The 18,291-nt window shown below is 31.1% G+C and overlaps 1 protein-coding gene across 1 annotated transcript in view; it reads right to left on the reverse strand.

Moving 5' to 3' along the window:
• Positions 1 to 18,291, reverse strand: part of LOC143251118 (filamin-A-like) — a 137,683-nt gene that overhangs the window by 67,429 nt on the left and 51,963 nt on the right. Inside the window, exons 5-15 of the mRNA XM_076502484.1 lie at positions 17,329 to 17,595; positions 16,119 to 16,200; positions 14,534 to 14,695; positions 13,336 to 13,536; positions 12,759 to 12,896; positions 10,523 to 10,780; positions 7,949 to 8,139; positions 7,252 to 7,512; positions 6,033 to 6,153; positions 5,004 to 5,122; positions 4,210 to 4,315 (exon numbers count right to left, since the gene is read on the reverse strand). Coding sequence (XP_076358599.1) covers positions 4,210 to 4,315; positions 5,004 to 5,122; positions 6,033 to 6,153; positions 7,252 to 7,512; positions 7,949 to 8,139; positions 10,523 to 10,780; positions 12,759 to 12,896; positions 13,336 to 13,536; positions 14,534 to 14,695; positions 16,119 to 16,200; positions 17,329 to 17,595 — 1,906 coding nt within the window. The remainder of the gene's footprint in view (positions 1 to 4,209; positions 4,316 to 5,003; positions 5,123 to 6,032; positions 6,154 to 7,251; positions 7,513 to 7,948; positions 8,140 to 10,522; positions 10,781 to 12,758; positions 12,897 to 13,335; positions 13,537 to 14,533; positions 14,696 to 16,118; positions 16,201 to 17,328; positions 17,596 to 18,291) is intronic.

Consider the following 18,291-nt stretch of genomic DNA (forward strand, 5'->3'; position numbering starts at 1 on the left):
AAGAAAATTTAACTACATTTATGCACTTCAGTCAAATGTAAGTATTTCATTATTATTATTATTATTATTACATTCACATAAATTTGACATGTATTATTAGTCGACTATACAAAAACTGTTAAATAAGGAACTAAAAGTAGTAAAAAACCAACAAGAGAAACTTGCCAGAATAAAATTGAAATTTGCACAGAAAAATTCTTGCACTGTATTTTAGACAGTGGAATGGATATGATAAAGTTTTGGCTTCAATAGACTGCTTTCATCCATTTCCAGAGTTTAACATGTTTTGGTTTCTATGCTGTGGCCTTCTTCAGGACTTTAACATGAAGGAGGCCTCAGTGAAGAAACAAGTGTTATCTCACTCTAGAAACATCACAGCCAAATTTGAACCTTTATTCATGCCTTATTTTACTATATATTGTTAGCTCTTGGTTAGTGTTACCAGTCAATAAAATAACAAACATCTTAAAGGTTGTTTAGGAAACAAAAATGTTCTAATTAACTAAAAAAAAAAAAAAAAAACAACAACAACAACAAAAATCTTACAGTGGCTCTATGAAGAAGTTGTGTATTTTTCAAAGGAAATGGGCAATGGGTTTTAAACAGAATTATTTGTAAATAACAAAAAGAGTTAAGTTTAGACATTGTACTAAAACCTAAAAAGGTTGAATACACTTTTTTAAAATAAAACAAAACAGATAACAATGTAGTAAATTAACAAACATGTGTACAACACAAGTTGAAGAACTGAGCATGCTGAGCAGAATACACACTGGACAGGTGCCTACCATGAGGCTGTATGCCTAGGCCAGTGACTCTGATGTTCCGGACAAACAGATCCGATACGACGAAGACATCAAATGGAGATCCAAGAATGTGATGACCATTAAATGTGATGTTTACAGAATAGTGCCCAATTTCTGTGGGGAAGTAGGCAACGGAGCAAGTGCCATCACCATTGTCTCTACACTTGATGACAGTTTCACAAGGGCCTTCTACAGTCACTCCCAGGTTGCCCTGACCTGCACCTCTAGTATCAATCATGAACTCTGCAGCTCTGTTTCTATATCCACGTGATAGACCTGGACCATAAGCTCTAACTTTACGATAATCATTAGCATCTACCATAAGGAAGGGCACTGTGTAGACCGGAGTTCCACTGAAAGATATGGACAGCATGTGTTCTCCAACCTCTGTTGGTAGGAAGTTAACTAAAAATCCTTCAGCCGTTGGAATGATGTGAGCTTGAATCTTCCATCCTGACGGGCTGGTAATACTAATGGAGAAGTCAGCATGGCAGCCACCAGCCCCTTTGGTAATAACTCTGAACTGCTGCAGGGAGTTTATCGGAGCAGCTGATTGGACGAAAGTAGACAGGGCAGCCTATTCAGCCTGCCTAAGTTCTTATGCTGCTATTTAGATATTAGGTTCAGACAGATCTAATCAACAGTTAGTAAGTCAGTAATCTGCACAATAAACATGCTTCATGGCAATACCAAAACCATGGTTCTGAAAACAATGAATGAGAATGGCATTTGGTTGAAAAACATCTTTACGGACCTAGTACGCAATAAGCAAGGAAAAAACAAGGTAAAGTCAATAGTTAATTTGGTAAAAACTATAACCAGTTAGAGAGTAACTAGGAGACATTTGTTCAGATTAGAAACATTATCTAGTTCACATTAATAACATGGGCAAACTGTCTGATCATAGCAAGAAAAATGATTTAGTGCAGAGTTAATAAATTATTAATCAGCATGAGAAATATAACGTTTGATTAGATCTATATGGACAAACCTAACAGTTACTACAAAGTTAACACTACTTAGTTAATGTAATTAGAGAATAACACGTGCTCTTTGTTACAATTAGACACAAAAAGAAAAACTAAATAGTATTTTAAATACAATTTCTCGAGATTGCCCAAGTTAAAAAGACAACCCTTGTAAAATCAGAAGTAAATTACAGTAGTAAATATTGTTTACAGATGAAAAAGGTAGAAGTCAAAAGTTATGGAAATGATTAAACAATTGTTGCAATAAAATTCCATTCCTGTATATCAACAGTTACAATGTTTTAATGTACTAAATAGGCTAGAAATAAAAGAAGTGTGCTGATAGGAAAGACAAGATAAATCTGGTCAATGCAAATGAACAGTTATTTTGTACAGTTAAGAAAGTGATTCATCTATTAGAGATTTATTATTTTGTTAGTCCTTAACATTAGATTGGTTCAATTGAACAAGGTATACATTAACCAAGTTTTGGGGGCTTATGTGCTTAACATTGGTTTTCCAATTAATAGTTTAATTTGTTAAGTGAAAGGATGATTTCAGACAAGTTAACTTACCAATGTATCATTTACATCATCATAAGTCTTTAAATATAGGTGATAATCATAGGTTAAGTAACAGTTAAAACAAGCTTTTTTAAATAACAAGTAATACCGATAACTCGGACACGTTGGTCATGCTACAGTGTCGGTATTTCACAATATTCACATCTTCATGTACTATTAATACATTATCAACATATTCTCATATCAGCAAGTCTTTTAAACAGCACAAATCTTAGCTTTTTACCAACAAAATTAGCAGCTTCTTTGCCCAAGTGTTTTCTCACCACACATTAGCACAAAATTTGTATCCACACATTAACAACATTCTGGGCTAATATTCCTAGCCACACCAAAACGATTTTTTATTAATCATTGAATTAATTACAAAATCATAATATAATTCATGTAGCTCAAGTATGCATATTTAAATTATTCCTCACAAAATGTACAGGCTGTATACACAAAGCTTCAGTGAAGAAAAACTTATCATTCAAGTTACAAGAAAGCATGGTTAGTCAGATTTTACTGATGTATGTTATTCAATGTTAAACAATAACAATAATAAACTGTTTGCTTTCAATCTAGTGCAGAAGCAAATTGTTTTACCAATGCAAATTCTAACCAATAACAATTTCTTGTTCAACTTTAATGATCAATCAAGTTAAATGTTGTTCAATCATAATTACACATTTTCTAAATCATTTTGAGCACTAGAACATTTTTTAAAATCACATTTCTTTGAACTGGTTAGACATTTAACTTCAAGCAAAGGTTACTGTTAAGAATCTTACACATACAAAGCTTTTGTTAGTTTAGTAGTAATTAACAATATGAGAATACTGGCAGAACTAATGGCCTTTCAATTATTCACAAACAACATTCTCCGAGAACTGACCTCTAAACAAACATTTTTGATTTTACAAAATTTTTTATTGCAATTCTTAATTTAAAAAAACTTTGTTAGCTTGAATATAATATAAATTGATGCATCATAAAATCAAACATGATATAAAGTCATTCTTTTAAACATTACAGATAGAAAAAAAAGTAAGATAAAACTAAAATGTTGTAATGCCATTTAACAAAAGATTGTACTGAAGAAAAAACCAATGCAAAGAAGAACATGATAAGAATAATCATTACAGTTCTAGTAAAGCTTTACGTTTCCCAGAATTTCATTCAATATCAGAGTTGTTACAGTTGTAATCACTCTCGGCAAACAATAAAACCTGATATTTATTTTTAGAGTAACACTCAGAACAACCATACATTTACTGTAGGTTGATTAGATACTGGTTAGATTACACCAGTTTTACATCATGGTATAAAGGTTTTCAGAAGTTATCTTTATAAAGAAAATAAATAAAATTATTTTACGTAAATACAATCATAAAAACACATGTACAAAACTTGTCTTCTAGATAAAGTTACTTATTACTCACTGATTTGCAACAGAAAACCAAAATATTTTAAATTGTTCAAACACTAATATGGCTCTTAGGAGAAATTATACCAATTGCACAATACTCTAAACTGTTTGTAGGTGTTGTGAAAATACAAATTTAGAGTAAATCCCCAATTTATGTTGCTAAATGTTTGCAGTTGATGAAAGACTCATTTATCTCTTAGTTTGGTATAAATAAAGACCAACAATAAAAGTTGGCTCTTATTCACAAATAAAAACATTATCAAATTATGCATACACAAATGTAACAAATAAAGAATGTATTTACCACTATTGCTTGATTTTATACAAGTTTTGTATTCGCTAAACATTAACATGGAAAATAAATTTCAAAATAATTACGGCTAATAAGAAACATTGATTTTTATTATTATGGAAATTTGAAAATAAAAACCAATATAACTTACTTGGCTCTAGACCATCAACTTTCACTTTACTAATATCTACTTTTGGTTTGACATGTACATAAAGTGGGCTTGCTGGCACCTCCTTTCCAGCAAATAGCACCATTACCTGGTGGAGAAACAAGGCATTACTATTCCTCTGTCTGTACATGTTGTAAACAAGTGTAATCTTATTCGTACATTTAACTAAGCAAAGAAAAACAATTATATTCTTGAATAAATTTTGAAAAATGGCACACTGGTTAAAACAGATTAAGAATGTGATTACTATGTAAAAAGAATTCAAATCCATAACATATAAACAAACATTTTTATCTTCATGAAGTGAATGTTCAGGCTGTTTGTACCAACATGTGCTAGATCAGTTTATAGAACTCCAATATCAAATATTAATAAAAAGTACACTAGATTCAAAATTGATAACCATTATACTTAACAGATCATTTCTTAAATAGTAGTCAATTAAGTTTAACATTCAGAAATGTACAGTTTATCGACCAAGATATGACCAACTATAATGAAAAAATATGGATTAACTTTAGAAGTTAAAAATGGTGGAAATTTAAATTAATGTATCTAATTAATTAATGTAATATTTATTTCATGAATAGAAGAGTTTGAGGTTATATTCTTTCAGTATAAAACTTACATTTGGACTTGATTTATATGGTTAATCACATTATTTAATATATTAATTTCAACATCAGATTCCATCTTTGAATATGGACTTTTCTTCTCCAAAATAATAAATACTGATTCAAAAGTAATTTCTTAAATTAATTTAATAGACCAATTACCTTGTAGTCTCCGCACGTAGGGGGAATGTATTCAACTGTGTATGTTTCATCTCCGTTATCCTGAACATGAACAGGAAGCAGGTCACCACGATCATCACTCACAACTACATTAACATCTCCTGGAATATACAGCAAGTTATTGTACTTTTAACAATAGGGCAGATACACATAATTTACTGTTTATTGAATAGAATATATATGTATGCATGTGCATACACTTCCTTTTCTAGAAACGGATAAAGATTCAAAGTGCTAAATTTACAAAAACTAAAATACTACAGTAACTATATTAATTGTTTCTACACAACAATTTGTCACAATATGACTAATAATGAAATCAGTCATACAAGGGAGAAGACAAAGGTTCAGTCAACTCCCACTCCCTATTGTTGCCATACAATTTATTTTTTTCACCCCTACATAGTTAATGGTGTTAAATGTTCCTTACATTCTACACTCTTATGATGAAAAAAAAAGAGCATTTTGATGCTTGAAAGAGTCGTGTCCCCCACACCCCTGCAGCATTAGCATGATGTAATGCTAACTTTGCTTTGCAAAATACATGCTAGCTTTTAACATTACAATTAGAACTCCTTCCCTTCAAACATTTTGCACACAAGTGCCTGATCGTAACTGTTGCTACGTCCAAGTTTATTGGACTTTTAAAATAACGATTGTTACTCATACTGTAAACAGAAACAGCACTGAAAGTTTAAAAAAAGGCAAACTAAACCCTTTAAATTAAGTCATATTTCAAACAAAATTTCATTCTGTTGCCAATGAATACAATATCTAATAACTAATTATGTTACACAACAATGTAAAATGTATTCAGGTAAATGAACTATTACAAAATGCTACAAAACTATTCATTGCATTACCAATTCTGGTCACCTTGGTAGTTTTGAACATGCTCTCCTATATGGTAGGGCTGTTACTTCAAGTTTAACATGATTTAAGGTAATTTTAAATGCCCCTCTTTCTGGCTTGTCTATTTTACAGTTTTTACACTAGCCATTTTCACCATACCTTGACCACAACCTTGTGCATCTACATTAAAGTGTGTAGGAGTCTTCTCTTTGACTCCACTTTCCACTCCTGGACCAAACACACGCACTTTGGACGAATCTGTAGGTTCGGACACTAAAACCTGTAATAAGTAAGGTCAATTTAATTACTGTTAGTACTGAGCAAAACGTGAAAATGGATGTTAGAAAAAACACTTTTTAATGAATACTTTAAACACATCTCTAAAGCTAAGGAACGACATCCAACAAAAGTCAGGTTTGCTCAAACCATGAGGAAAATCCTCACTAGCCTTAGCACTTGAGATTCTTTTAAGTAGGATTAGTTAAATAATATAGTAGACCTTTTTCTCTCTTTTTAAGTTACCTATATTTTTGTGTAAGCAATAGCAACTGTGGAGCACACTTATAACCAATATGATTTTATTAATCTACCAGCTGACCCTCAAATTTAAAATTCTTTTAAGCAGGATTAGAGAAATTAATCAGACCTTGGTAGTCAAACAATCAAATTAAAGGATTTGCCCTTCTGAGCCCAAACACGATACTTATTTTGAGATCTAAATACAAGTCCTGCTGCATCATGGCTAAAAAAAAAGTTTGATTGTAAATGAATTTCACACTGGAAGTAGAACCATTCACTTAAGGTTAAAAAACAGCTTATTTTACAATTAACTCCATCAAGTTAGTATGCATTTAGTTTAAAATATTGCACTCAGGATATTATACAACACTAATAACATGGTTTTCAAGCTTATGGATAAATATAGTTTTAGTTCAGAATGTTTTAGACCTTAGTTACTTGGACCATTTTTCTTAATAAAACTAGTTATATTACAACCACTCATGATAGCTTATTTTGAGGACTTTGGTAGAAGAATAATAAATGATTGAAAGAACCAATAATTAATTCTTATCAGCTGGTATATTACACCAGACAGTTAACAGTTGCATGATTATTCCGAGACTCAGGTCATAGGCAAAAAAAAAAAAAAAGAGATATGTTATAAATTTCCAGACTGCCATAAACTACAGGTCCACCTTTTACACTTCAGAAATGGTCAACTTTAAGAGTATAAATTCCACGTTTCACAGTATTACTCTTTATAGATTTCCTTTACCTCCTCTGCAGTTCCCCAAAATAAACAAGTTATTGTTCTATGCAATGTTTGTTCAAAATAAACAAATTAACTTACAAAACAAATAGAAAGAAATGAACTTACTCTGTATGGACTATTAAGGACGGCTACACCTCCGTAGTTGACTTGTATTGTGTGTTTGTTGCTTTTGGTTGGGCAGTAGCTACATCTGTATGTGCCATCTTTGTTGTCCTGAACTTTCAGGTCCACTGGTCGGTATTCTTCATCAATTATGTTGATGTCAAGAGGAGCATGGCCACCTGCCTTACGAGTGTCTACTGTGAAGTCTACTGGCTTGTTCTTCGTCACTCCGTATTTATCAATTCCAGATCCAAATGCTTCAACCTTAAAAAAATGAATAAAATTTGGACTATATCCAAAACTTAGGTCATGAAGTCCAAATAAATTCAACATAAGATGTTAACAAAATACAGATTATACTCCTCCTTGATTATTAAAGCAGAAAAATAAACTAAACTACATTACAGCTATAGGTGTACAAATTAACACTAAATTAATCAAGAATACAAGTTAGTAATATAAGGACCAAGGCTTACAAGTTCCCAAAATAGAACTAATATTAATCACAAAAATCAGAAAATTAAAAATTAAGCCTAAAGGTTTAAAACAAGGAAACAAAAAACCGATCATTCTGGAATTTTGGAAAACTAAGTATGAAAAAGACCTTATTTACCAAATCCAAACCCACATCACTAAAATTTTATACAGAGAAGTACATGAAAAACATTTTGGTTACAGTGAGTTATTTTTTATTTTTTACCTTTTCTGGAAAGTAATCAGTCTTAGGTAAAATTTGAGCCACAAATGGAGATTTAGGAATGTCTTCATTATTGCATAAAATATGAACTGCATAATCACCAGGAGCCATTGGGTAATATTTCACATCTGCAGATCCATCTCCATTATCATCACACTCAATTTTGGCTTGAGATGGACCTTCAATAGAAAATCCTGTATGGAAAAAAAAAAAAAAAAAACAAAAAACTTTAGAAATAAACTTTCATGGCTCATAAAATTTTAGAAAAATTGTTTTTCCAAGGCTAGCTACCACTTACAATTCTCTGAACGGCCACACCAGATTCTTGCAAACTAAGATAACAAAACGTCATTTATTCCTGGCATCTCACACCTTCATTTGTTCCTTCTAAAAGAGATGTTAGAACTAGTATTTTACAAAACTACCCTCCCTCTCCTAAAAACTTAGAAAAATGTATTAATGCTCCAAATAAATGACCCAAAGTTCCAATTTAGTTTTCAAATCTGTATACTAAAGTTAACTTTATTGAAGAGTAATTGTTTACTCTGCTTATTCCACAAATTACTTCTTATTGAAAGTCAAAACCTGCAGAATCAATTCAATTGCATCTTTAGTTCATGCAGTTCTTTGAACTTGTGCAAATGCCATTTTGTGCACTGAACTCTCTCTCTCTCTCTTGCAGAGTGCAGCTTGGAAATGTTACAAGTGTGCTCACATGTTCACTTAGCAAAACTACTTCAGGCTATCTGCCAAGTCCACCTAAAGGGGATCAAACCTCTGATTTTAGCATTGTAAATCCATAGACTTACCACGGTACTAGCGAGGGGACACATTTGTGATACTGATTAATGGTATCACATTTGTTACAGTATCAGAAAATTCTCTTGAATATTTGCTACCCAATATTTAAAATTTGGTAAGTTTCCACTTTTGTTTATGTGTGACAGGATCAACATTGAATCTTTCAACAACTTACTAGTTTATTATATTTAAATTGTCACTGGTATAATTTAAGATTATCTTTGTTACAAAAAGATGGTTTAATTTGAGGGGTTTAGAAAACTTTTTTTTACTCCTTTGAAAGCCCATGATCAACACTTGGAAGGAACGTGTCATGAAATCTATTCCTTTCTCAGAGAACTTTACATTTCACTTGAATTTTTGAAGGACAAATTTGACTCTGGCAGGCTGTTGAGCCACCTTCAAACTTAAGCATTGTTCAAAATCTGCAAGTCATTACCAACAGTAGTAGATATAGATGACATATGTTGCAAGCTTAGTTAGCCAAGAGTCTTTTAGAGTGCAGTTTCACAGCCTCACATAGCTTCTCTCTTAAGACAGAGAGGAGGGAAAAGTGGTGCAAACTCAGATACTAGAAACTCAGACAGAACTGATAAAACAGATCTTAACAACTATATTTTGAGAACTAACTAACTGATTAAAATTACTAATAACTTTGGATCAAGAGAATACCTAATCTTATTGACTGAATCAGGTTAATGGGCTTGTTAGCCCTCACTAACCTCCCCATAATTATTAAAAGGTAGTTCTTAAAATGATATCCATGTAATTTCACTCCACAACCCTGTAAAAGAGCAGTTAATGCTGATTAAGGAAATAAAATGTCAGTCCTGTAGAGCCACTCATGAAGGAGATGGCCTATATCTTCTAATGTCTATTATATGGGATTTAAATGTTGATCATAATGACCTATTACAAACCACTGGTAAAAACACAAACTGTTACATTTTTTAATACAGCCTTTATTATCACAATATCAAAATGAAACCCACACACTGACATTACTTGTTTGGAAGTTTTCTTATTTGTTGGAGGTCTGTAGCACAAAACTAATCAAATTAAAAATAAACTTCTGGTTTACACATGAAGTTATAATAGCCCTACAGAACCAACGTATTAACTTTTTATGGAAATGTTAACTTATTAACTCTGGTAAAACTACAGGAGACTTAGTCTGCACAAGTGTGGATCCCAACCACCATGGAAAATTTGCACCTTCTGAAATCATGAATTCCAACAACATGGGAAATGTGCTTCAAGTTCTTGGCAAAATTTTCCCACCATTTTAGTTTTTTTTATTAAATGAGTCAAAGATGCTGGTTTTATTTCTAGTTAAACTGAATACTTCAAGACCTGTCCATCTTTTGAACCCACAGTATAAAAAATACTATTCTTAAAATCTATGGCAGTTATCATATGTTCCTTTTTTATGAATACATGTTACTTTGCTTAACTGAAAAACTATATTACAATTGCAAAAGAAAAAAGGTAACTAGCTTATCTATTTCAAATAAGACATGTTGATATACTTCAACTATGCAATCTTAAAATTTAAGACTAGATATAAGATTTAATAAAAAAATTTAAAATTTTATATTTCAGAAAATGGACTAGGCTAAATATTTTTCTTGTTATGAAATAATTTAAAACTATCTTTCAAAATTTTAAAAGTTGTTCAATTTTTTTCTATGTTATTAAAGAATGAAAGTCATTTTCTGTTGCTCAAATACTTTAGATTTTAACACAACCAACACTAATACTGTATTTAAAACACACCTAGTGATCCTGTTTCTCCATTTGTATCCACAGTAAAACAAGCTGGGTATCCAACAACACCTCCATCCAATCCTGGTCCATATGCACAAATTTTAGACTCTTTGTAAGGTCCAACATTTAACTCAAATGGACTATGAGGTACTTCTTGCCCTCCATACGACACAGTGATCACATAACGACCCTCATTCATTGGCCGATAAATACATTCGTAAGTTGAATCATCCAACTTATTTATATCCACATGTTCTTTTATTCCACCTAGGAAACAAAATAATGAATCATACTGCAGCACACTGATCAGAATTTGTACAAGTAGCAAATTTAACCTTTCCCATTGGTGGGCTCATGCATTTGCAGAAATGTATTCAAACTTCACCTGTACAACCACATATACAATAACTTTTGTTTTTGTTTCCTCAAAAACTGGCAAGATTCCTAAAAATCAGCAGTATGTTGTACACAAATAATGGCAGTTTATTAATTAAAATGTTTACTAAAAATGTTTTTCCTGATGTAATGATTTGTAATGTAACTAATCACACCGAGTGTAAAGTGTTTAAGTAACTTCTAGAAATTTCTAAATAAAAAATTTTGTAGGGTAAATGCTTATATTTTATTTAACACATCACTGAGTAGCTATTATCACTAACATACAATGAAGAGAACTGATTAACAAGTAAAAAAATACTTTGATATTTTGAAAATAGTTTTAAAAGATATTGTTTTCCTTATATTCTTAACTTCAGGCCTTTTCTTTTCTCACATTGTTTAATATTTTATTTCTCCCTTACCACTTATTTCAACATAACTCGATGGCGACCTCAAGACAGTTTCTTTGGGAAACATGTGCTACCCTTTTGCAAAATCTGCATTACTTTTGCAACATCATAAGCCTTTACAAATGGATGAAAATGTGTTTATAAAAATGGTTAACCTGTTTATTTATGTATTTTAAAAACATAACTAATACACATTCAAGTAAAATAAAATGGCAAGACCTAAATATCCTTTAAATCATATCTCTAAGAATAACAGATTTAGGTAAAAAACAACAACTGGAAGTCAATTTCACACTTTTTGATGAAAGTTCATGTTAATTTCAAGATAACCATTGTTACATTAGACTGTAAAATGAGCTCTTTCTAATAGTTAGAAATATGTATAGAAAGACTATACAACTAAAAAAAGTCTGTTGAAGGTAGGTATAACAAGTGTCAGAAATTAATTACATGTTCCAATTGTATTAATTCAGAGAACTTTGAAAAGTTTAGCCAAGCATCTCATTGTCTAGACATACATCTGCAGTACTGTTCTTGTATTATTGAAGATAGTTTCATAGCTTGTTGGTCAATTATAATATTAAGTTCATTCACATACATTAATGTTAAAAGGTGTTTAATTACATTTTCAGTGAACACAGCAACTTGCACAGAAAAGCATTAAAAGGGGCTCCCATTGTAAAAGGATTGAGCAAAAACTTTACATAATCTGGGTATTAGCAAGGGTAAAGCCAAGAATTTTGATGCCTGAGGCAAGTTGCTGACAGCTGGAATTTTAAAAAGGGGAACTTTGCTTACATGTCACCCAATTATTTACAGTAGCTTGTCTGAAGCTAAATAAATCAATATTAATAACATATTTAAGCTCTTTAGACATAAATGCAACATATACTTCAATATCTACCCTCACAATTAAAATATACAACCTATATTGGATATAAAACACATCCTGATAGCAATTAACAGCATATGTAAAAATATTTTATTTTACTTTTACTGATATAACATTCTAATGTTTGCTATTATGGTTAAACCTAGTTGTTCTACCAATAAGATATAACCTCATGTGCTTATTTCCGATGTTCATTTAACACCACCAATAGCTCAATATACATTATATATTATATAGTCATTAATTAATAAAATAGAATTACCCAATGTTTTTTTTTTAATATTTACAATACACACCAGGAGATTCAAGACTGAAATGATGTGCAAAATTCCACAAACTTCTCTCAACTACTCTAGAAACCACTCGTTCAAGTTTTGTTTCAAGGGCCGAGACAACAGTCCCATTTATTGCAATGTGTCTGGGTATCATATTTACTATAAAATAACTAGTAAAACTCTTCCAGAAAAAATAAATTGTGAAATACAAATGAATTCAAATGTGCAAGCACATACAAAAAGTAGTTAAAGAGCATTTTAAGCATAAGAAACTATAATGTTAGACACACCTGGTCCAATCACCTTCACACCTAGATCACCCTGACCTGCACCTTCAGTAAACACCTTAAAGTCTGCAATATCACGTACACGAATACCTCGAGGTTGGATGCCTCTTCCAGATACACGGACTTTTTTTGCGTCACAGACTATAAATCATAAAATTTTTTTTTGTTTTTTAAGTAGATTATGAAAATGTCAAATCATCATTGAATTGCATTTCTTAGCACCTTGCTGTAAATATATAGATAGGCTGTTATAAAATCCATTTTAAGTTCTTTTAAATTAAATAAATAAATCCTTGTATTACAAGAACTAAAAAGACTTAAGCAATGAGCTCACTCAAGTTAGGTACATTGAAATAATAATTTGTATCATTCCATCTTTAAATAAATAAACAAATGTTCTAAAGTTTTCAGTATATAGTGCCAACCAGCAAACACTGAGGAACAACAACTACTTATTAAGCCTTAAAAGAGAAAATGTAGATTTATTATAGAGAGAGAGACATGTTCTATCCATAGCTGCTAAATTAAAAAAAAGAATTTCTTCCAGTTCATTATTAGACAGAGGAAGAAACATTTTTACCTGGTGACACTTTGACTCCAAAGGGACTATTAGGAATTAGCTGACCAGCAAAGAAGATGTTTACAGATAAAAGATCAACTGTCTGGCAGACGTACTCGCAACGATAAACATCTTCATCAATCTTCCTTACTCTCCATGGAACAGTTGTCCTATCACCTTTCTGATCTAGAATGATCACTTCTACCTGCCCTCTACCTGCATCTAGAAAGATAGTAAAATATTATGTAAAGTTGCAAACCTTAATCATGTAAATAGATTTAAATTAACCCTGAAGAGTAATTTAAAAAAGATAAAGTCATTCAATATGAACTCCTAGAGGGAAAATGTATATATCTTATTTTTTGTTGTTGTTTTTTTTGTAATGGAAAGCAATTTACTATGTTGATTTGTTTCTAGGTGCCATTATTATTTATTTTACATCAAAAACATCCTAAACAATGCTAACAGGTGGAGCTCAGAGTACATGGCAAGATATATACGTAGTTATATGTTACATCTTTGTACAGGGACTTTGTTTATGAACAAGACAGAAAGGGTGTGTTTTGTCTAGAGAACTTGTATACATTGAAACAAAGGGGGGTGGTCCTCTGTTGAAAGACCTCAGCTAATGATCCATGGGCAGAGGAATTTCTTGTTTACAGAGTTCAGCTAAAATTAACAAGAGACAAAGAGAAGTTTCTTCCATCTATAGACCTTACTAGTGTCCATAACTTTAAATATTCACTGTTAATTTACTCAAAGTTTAAACTCAATTCAAGTGTATGTTCAAAAAAAAGATAAAGCATAAAATACTAGAACTTTGTGTGGATATGTCATAAATAAATTTGAATTTAAGTTCTGCTCCCCAACAAAAAAAGCACTTCTTAGCAAAATACAAAAGTCGTGTTTATAAAAAATTTAAGTTAAATACAATTTTATTTAAAAGAATAATAAAAGCACACAAAAGTTTTTACATATACATCTATCAAAATCAGGTTTCCATTTAATAATGGCTTAATACAACGAAAGTTGTAACTAAACTTAATACGTATACACCATAGGATAAGCTTACAAACTATTTAAGGAATGTTAGTAATAGTTTGAAAACAAAGATACACAACTTAAGTGAAAAATATCTAACCTGAAGGTAACTAATGTCACATTTTAACTGTTATTTTGATAATATGAAATACATTTCCATATTTATGTTATTATTTACCTTTAGTAAAGACGTCAAAGTAAGTAGGTCGACCCACCATCACACCTTGAGGTTCCAGCCCAGGGCCAGAGGCAGTCACCTTCTTGGGGTCACCAGCATGACCTTCAACTGTTACAAGGAAGGGGCTTTTGGGCACTTCTTTGCCAGCAAAGTAACTTTCACCTGAAGTTAATTTAATGGTTCAATAAGTAATCCATCAGCCCAGTAAAAATAGTTATTTCCTTTAGGGGTGATGATTGTGTGTCCTTAAAACAATTTATTGGTTGAGTTAGAACCAGATCTTATTAGCACAATTGGTTGACGGATTACAATGTAATTATCAAATATTTTGCATTTGTTGGATTGTTGTTTATTTTCTGTTAAGTTCTGTATCACAAAAGAAATGGACTCAAATACCATGGTTGCTAGATACATTTGAGTTTCTTGCATATAAAGCTTTAACTAAATTAAAATCAAGTATAAACACAATCCTAAAGTAAACAATACACCAGTTTTAGCATATTTTAATAAATATTTTAACATCTTTTCTCTAAATATTTTAAATTAAAGTGCATAACCTCTTAAAAAAACTTACACAACCCAAACTTTCAACAACTTAAAGTTTACGACTAATATTCTGTATTTATTTTATTTAAATTTATTTATTATTAATTTTAGTATATAAAAATCAGGTTTTTATCACAGAATCTCTCCTTCAAATAGAAGTGGTGTTTTGAAGTTGCAGAGCACAAAACATGAAATTAAACATAATGTGCTATCTTTTGTATCCAAATATGCAATACAATAGATACAAGGTTTTGGTGTGGCTATATCATCTTATCAGCAAAGGTCCCCACATTTTGTTTTTCCTTGAATCAAGTTCTTGTTTATTTCAGACTGAAGACCTTGTACTTTATATTCTGATCTGTTGGAGGATTACTGACCCAAAGACAAGTTTATTTTTAAAAGCTACCATAATATTTACGAACTTAACAGATGGTTTCCCTCAATAAGAGCTGCCAAAGTTCATTGTGGTTGTATCCAAGTTAACTACACAGACTATGTAACAATAGAACCTTGTACATGCAGATCTTAGATGGAAACAAATGGTGGTTTACAATTACATAATCAAAGCATAAGGAAAGGTTTGGTCACATTCAGTGGGATTAGGAGCTATATATGCTGAAAATCTACTGGACTCTGATCTGAAAAACATTCAGTCACAGGCAGAAGGTTCACATAGCAGATCCATCAGATACACAGAGTACAGTCATTAACTGTTGACTTTACTGATGATGTGGCCAGTCACAACTGTCAGCTTCTGTCCAAATCTGAAAATTAAGTTGTATTCATCATATTACATTGCATGCTATTTACCCATATAGATTTCACCAAAATCAGGTATATCAGATTTCTTTACATCCAGTTCTTGTTCTCAGAGCAAACCTGGCTTAGCTGAAGGAAGATATCCTGCACTAAAAGTAAAATAATGAGAAGTAAGGACTCTACAAGTTCATTTTCACAGTTTTTCACGCTCCAAGAGCAAAATAAAGTTTGTGAACCATCAATAAATTATAAAGTGGTTGATGTGAAATTACACAAGAACTTACTCTGTGAATTCCTTCCATGCTAGCTGTATAGGTTACAGTGTAAGTTTTACTACGGTCATTGTTATACTTGACTTCAACCTACACGAATAAACAAAAAGTATGCAGGTAAATTACAATAAAAAAAATAAACCACAAGAATGATATTAAAATCCCTCTTAACAAATTTTTGATCAATAATAAACATGAGAAATATAAAATTTACATATTTAAGATGAAGTAAATCAATGACAAATATTTAAAAGTTGCCAAATCAGAAATCGTAACCTGATACTATCAGATCTTTAAAATTTTAACACTTTTTATTTATTTATTGTTAGGCACAAAGTTATACAATTGGTTATCAGGCTGTGTCCAACACTGACACCATAACTCAGTTATGAATCCTCACTGGGTAGATATACATTATACTATCTCTTCACAGACAACCAATATTATAAAAGAGGTAACTTATCCATTACCCTGTTTGCTATGTTAATGTATAAATTATCCTATTTCAAAATATTGGAGTTAAGTTTAAATCAAGTTTAGTTTGGTCATGCACTTTTGAACAACACAATTAAGTACAAATGTTTGTGAAAGGAGTGTTAAAATTAACGTCATATCACAAATAACAAATACACAAGGTTGAAATTTTTATAGAATATAAATGTGACGTGTGGAGTTAGCCCACCTGAAGTAAATCTAGAAGGAAAAGCAGATTTTGGCAGATTTTTAAAACTTGTTTAAAAAAAGTAACAATCTTGTGATGTGTTTAGGTATCAGGTTAAAATTATCATCCTTACAAAATATTATCAATAATGGTCACTTTTCCAAAGCTATTTTTTCACTGAGGATGAATAAAAACATTTTGAAACAAGGCTACTTAAATTGTATTATTAAATAAAGTGTTTAATACAGACATCCTATCTATGCTATAGGATACAACGTTTTCCGTTAAGAGTAACTTGATTATCAAAAGAAACATTTATACGAGGGTCAATCAAATAAGAAAATCTTTATTTAAAAACTACCAAAACTTAGATTTCTTTACTGCTCCATCAAATTATGAAAAAATTTAAAACGTGTATTGGAAAAACTTAGAGTAACTTTCAGACAACATGCGCATTTTATACCATTCTAATAACACAATTAACTAATGAAGTGGCTTATTCACTAATTATTTTCCAATGATCAACAAAAATGAAAAATCAAATTCAATATACTCACAGGCTCTAGCTTGCTACTAGGATTTTCTACAAATACTTCAATATCTCCTTTTCCAGCACTGAAAGTTTCCACTGTGAAATTAGTGGGACCACCACATACCACACCAGAAGGTTCAATGCCTGGACCGTAACACCTAATTCTATTTGGGTTGGTACGAGGTCTAAGAGGAGCACCTGGTTTGAGCTTAGCATTGGGGTACTGAGAGAGATAGGTCATCATTGAGAGTTCATCCATCTTGGGATTCACCATCTCTTCTGGTTTAATCAGCTGTGAATGCACAAATACCACTATTATCATTTCATTTACAACATAAAGCTTCTCTATTCCACTAACTGGATTTAAAAAAAAAAAAAAACAAACGTGCTAAATTTAAAGTTGGTTCATAAAACTAAGGAAATCATTAATTTTTTTTTTTTTTATTGCAACTTAAAAACACTTTAGAAATTTGATTATTTTGATGAATATCTTGCATCAAAAACAAACTTGATTACTGAATTTATATTCAGGAGGTAGTTTTATAAATTTGTAACAAAATTTAAAACTTTTGTCAAAAAATATTAAATAGAAAAATGTAATGTACTTAAAAACATGACAGAACTTGTGACATCTACACTACCAGTATTTGGTAGTATTTTTCTATATTAAGCAATCGATAATTTATGACTAGTTATTTAAAAATGCCATTAATAAAAATAATTATGTACAAGATAATTTGCTTGTTAGTTACATATCCCAGTTCTGACAATGTATGATTCATCTTTTACATGTTGTACACCTTATAAAAAGGGTTAAATATTAAGATTGTGTTAAAATTTATTTGAAACTATCCAAATGGGATATACATGGAAATTAGATTTTTAATGCAATATCTTAACATAGTGTAAGACAAATATTTGTATACTATCTCATACAGGTACAAAATAAACCTGATTACTTTCTATAGAAAGCAGAGATTAAGAGACA

This window comes from Tachypleus tridentatus, chromosome 5, assembly GCF_004210375.1.
Source record: "Tachypleus tridentatus isolate NWPU-2018 chromosome 5, ASM421037v1, whole genome shotgun sequence".
In the NCBI taxonomy this organism is placed as follows: Eukaryota; Metazoa; Arthropoda; class Merostomata; order Xiphosura; family Limulidae; genus Tachypleus; species Tachypleus tridentatus.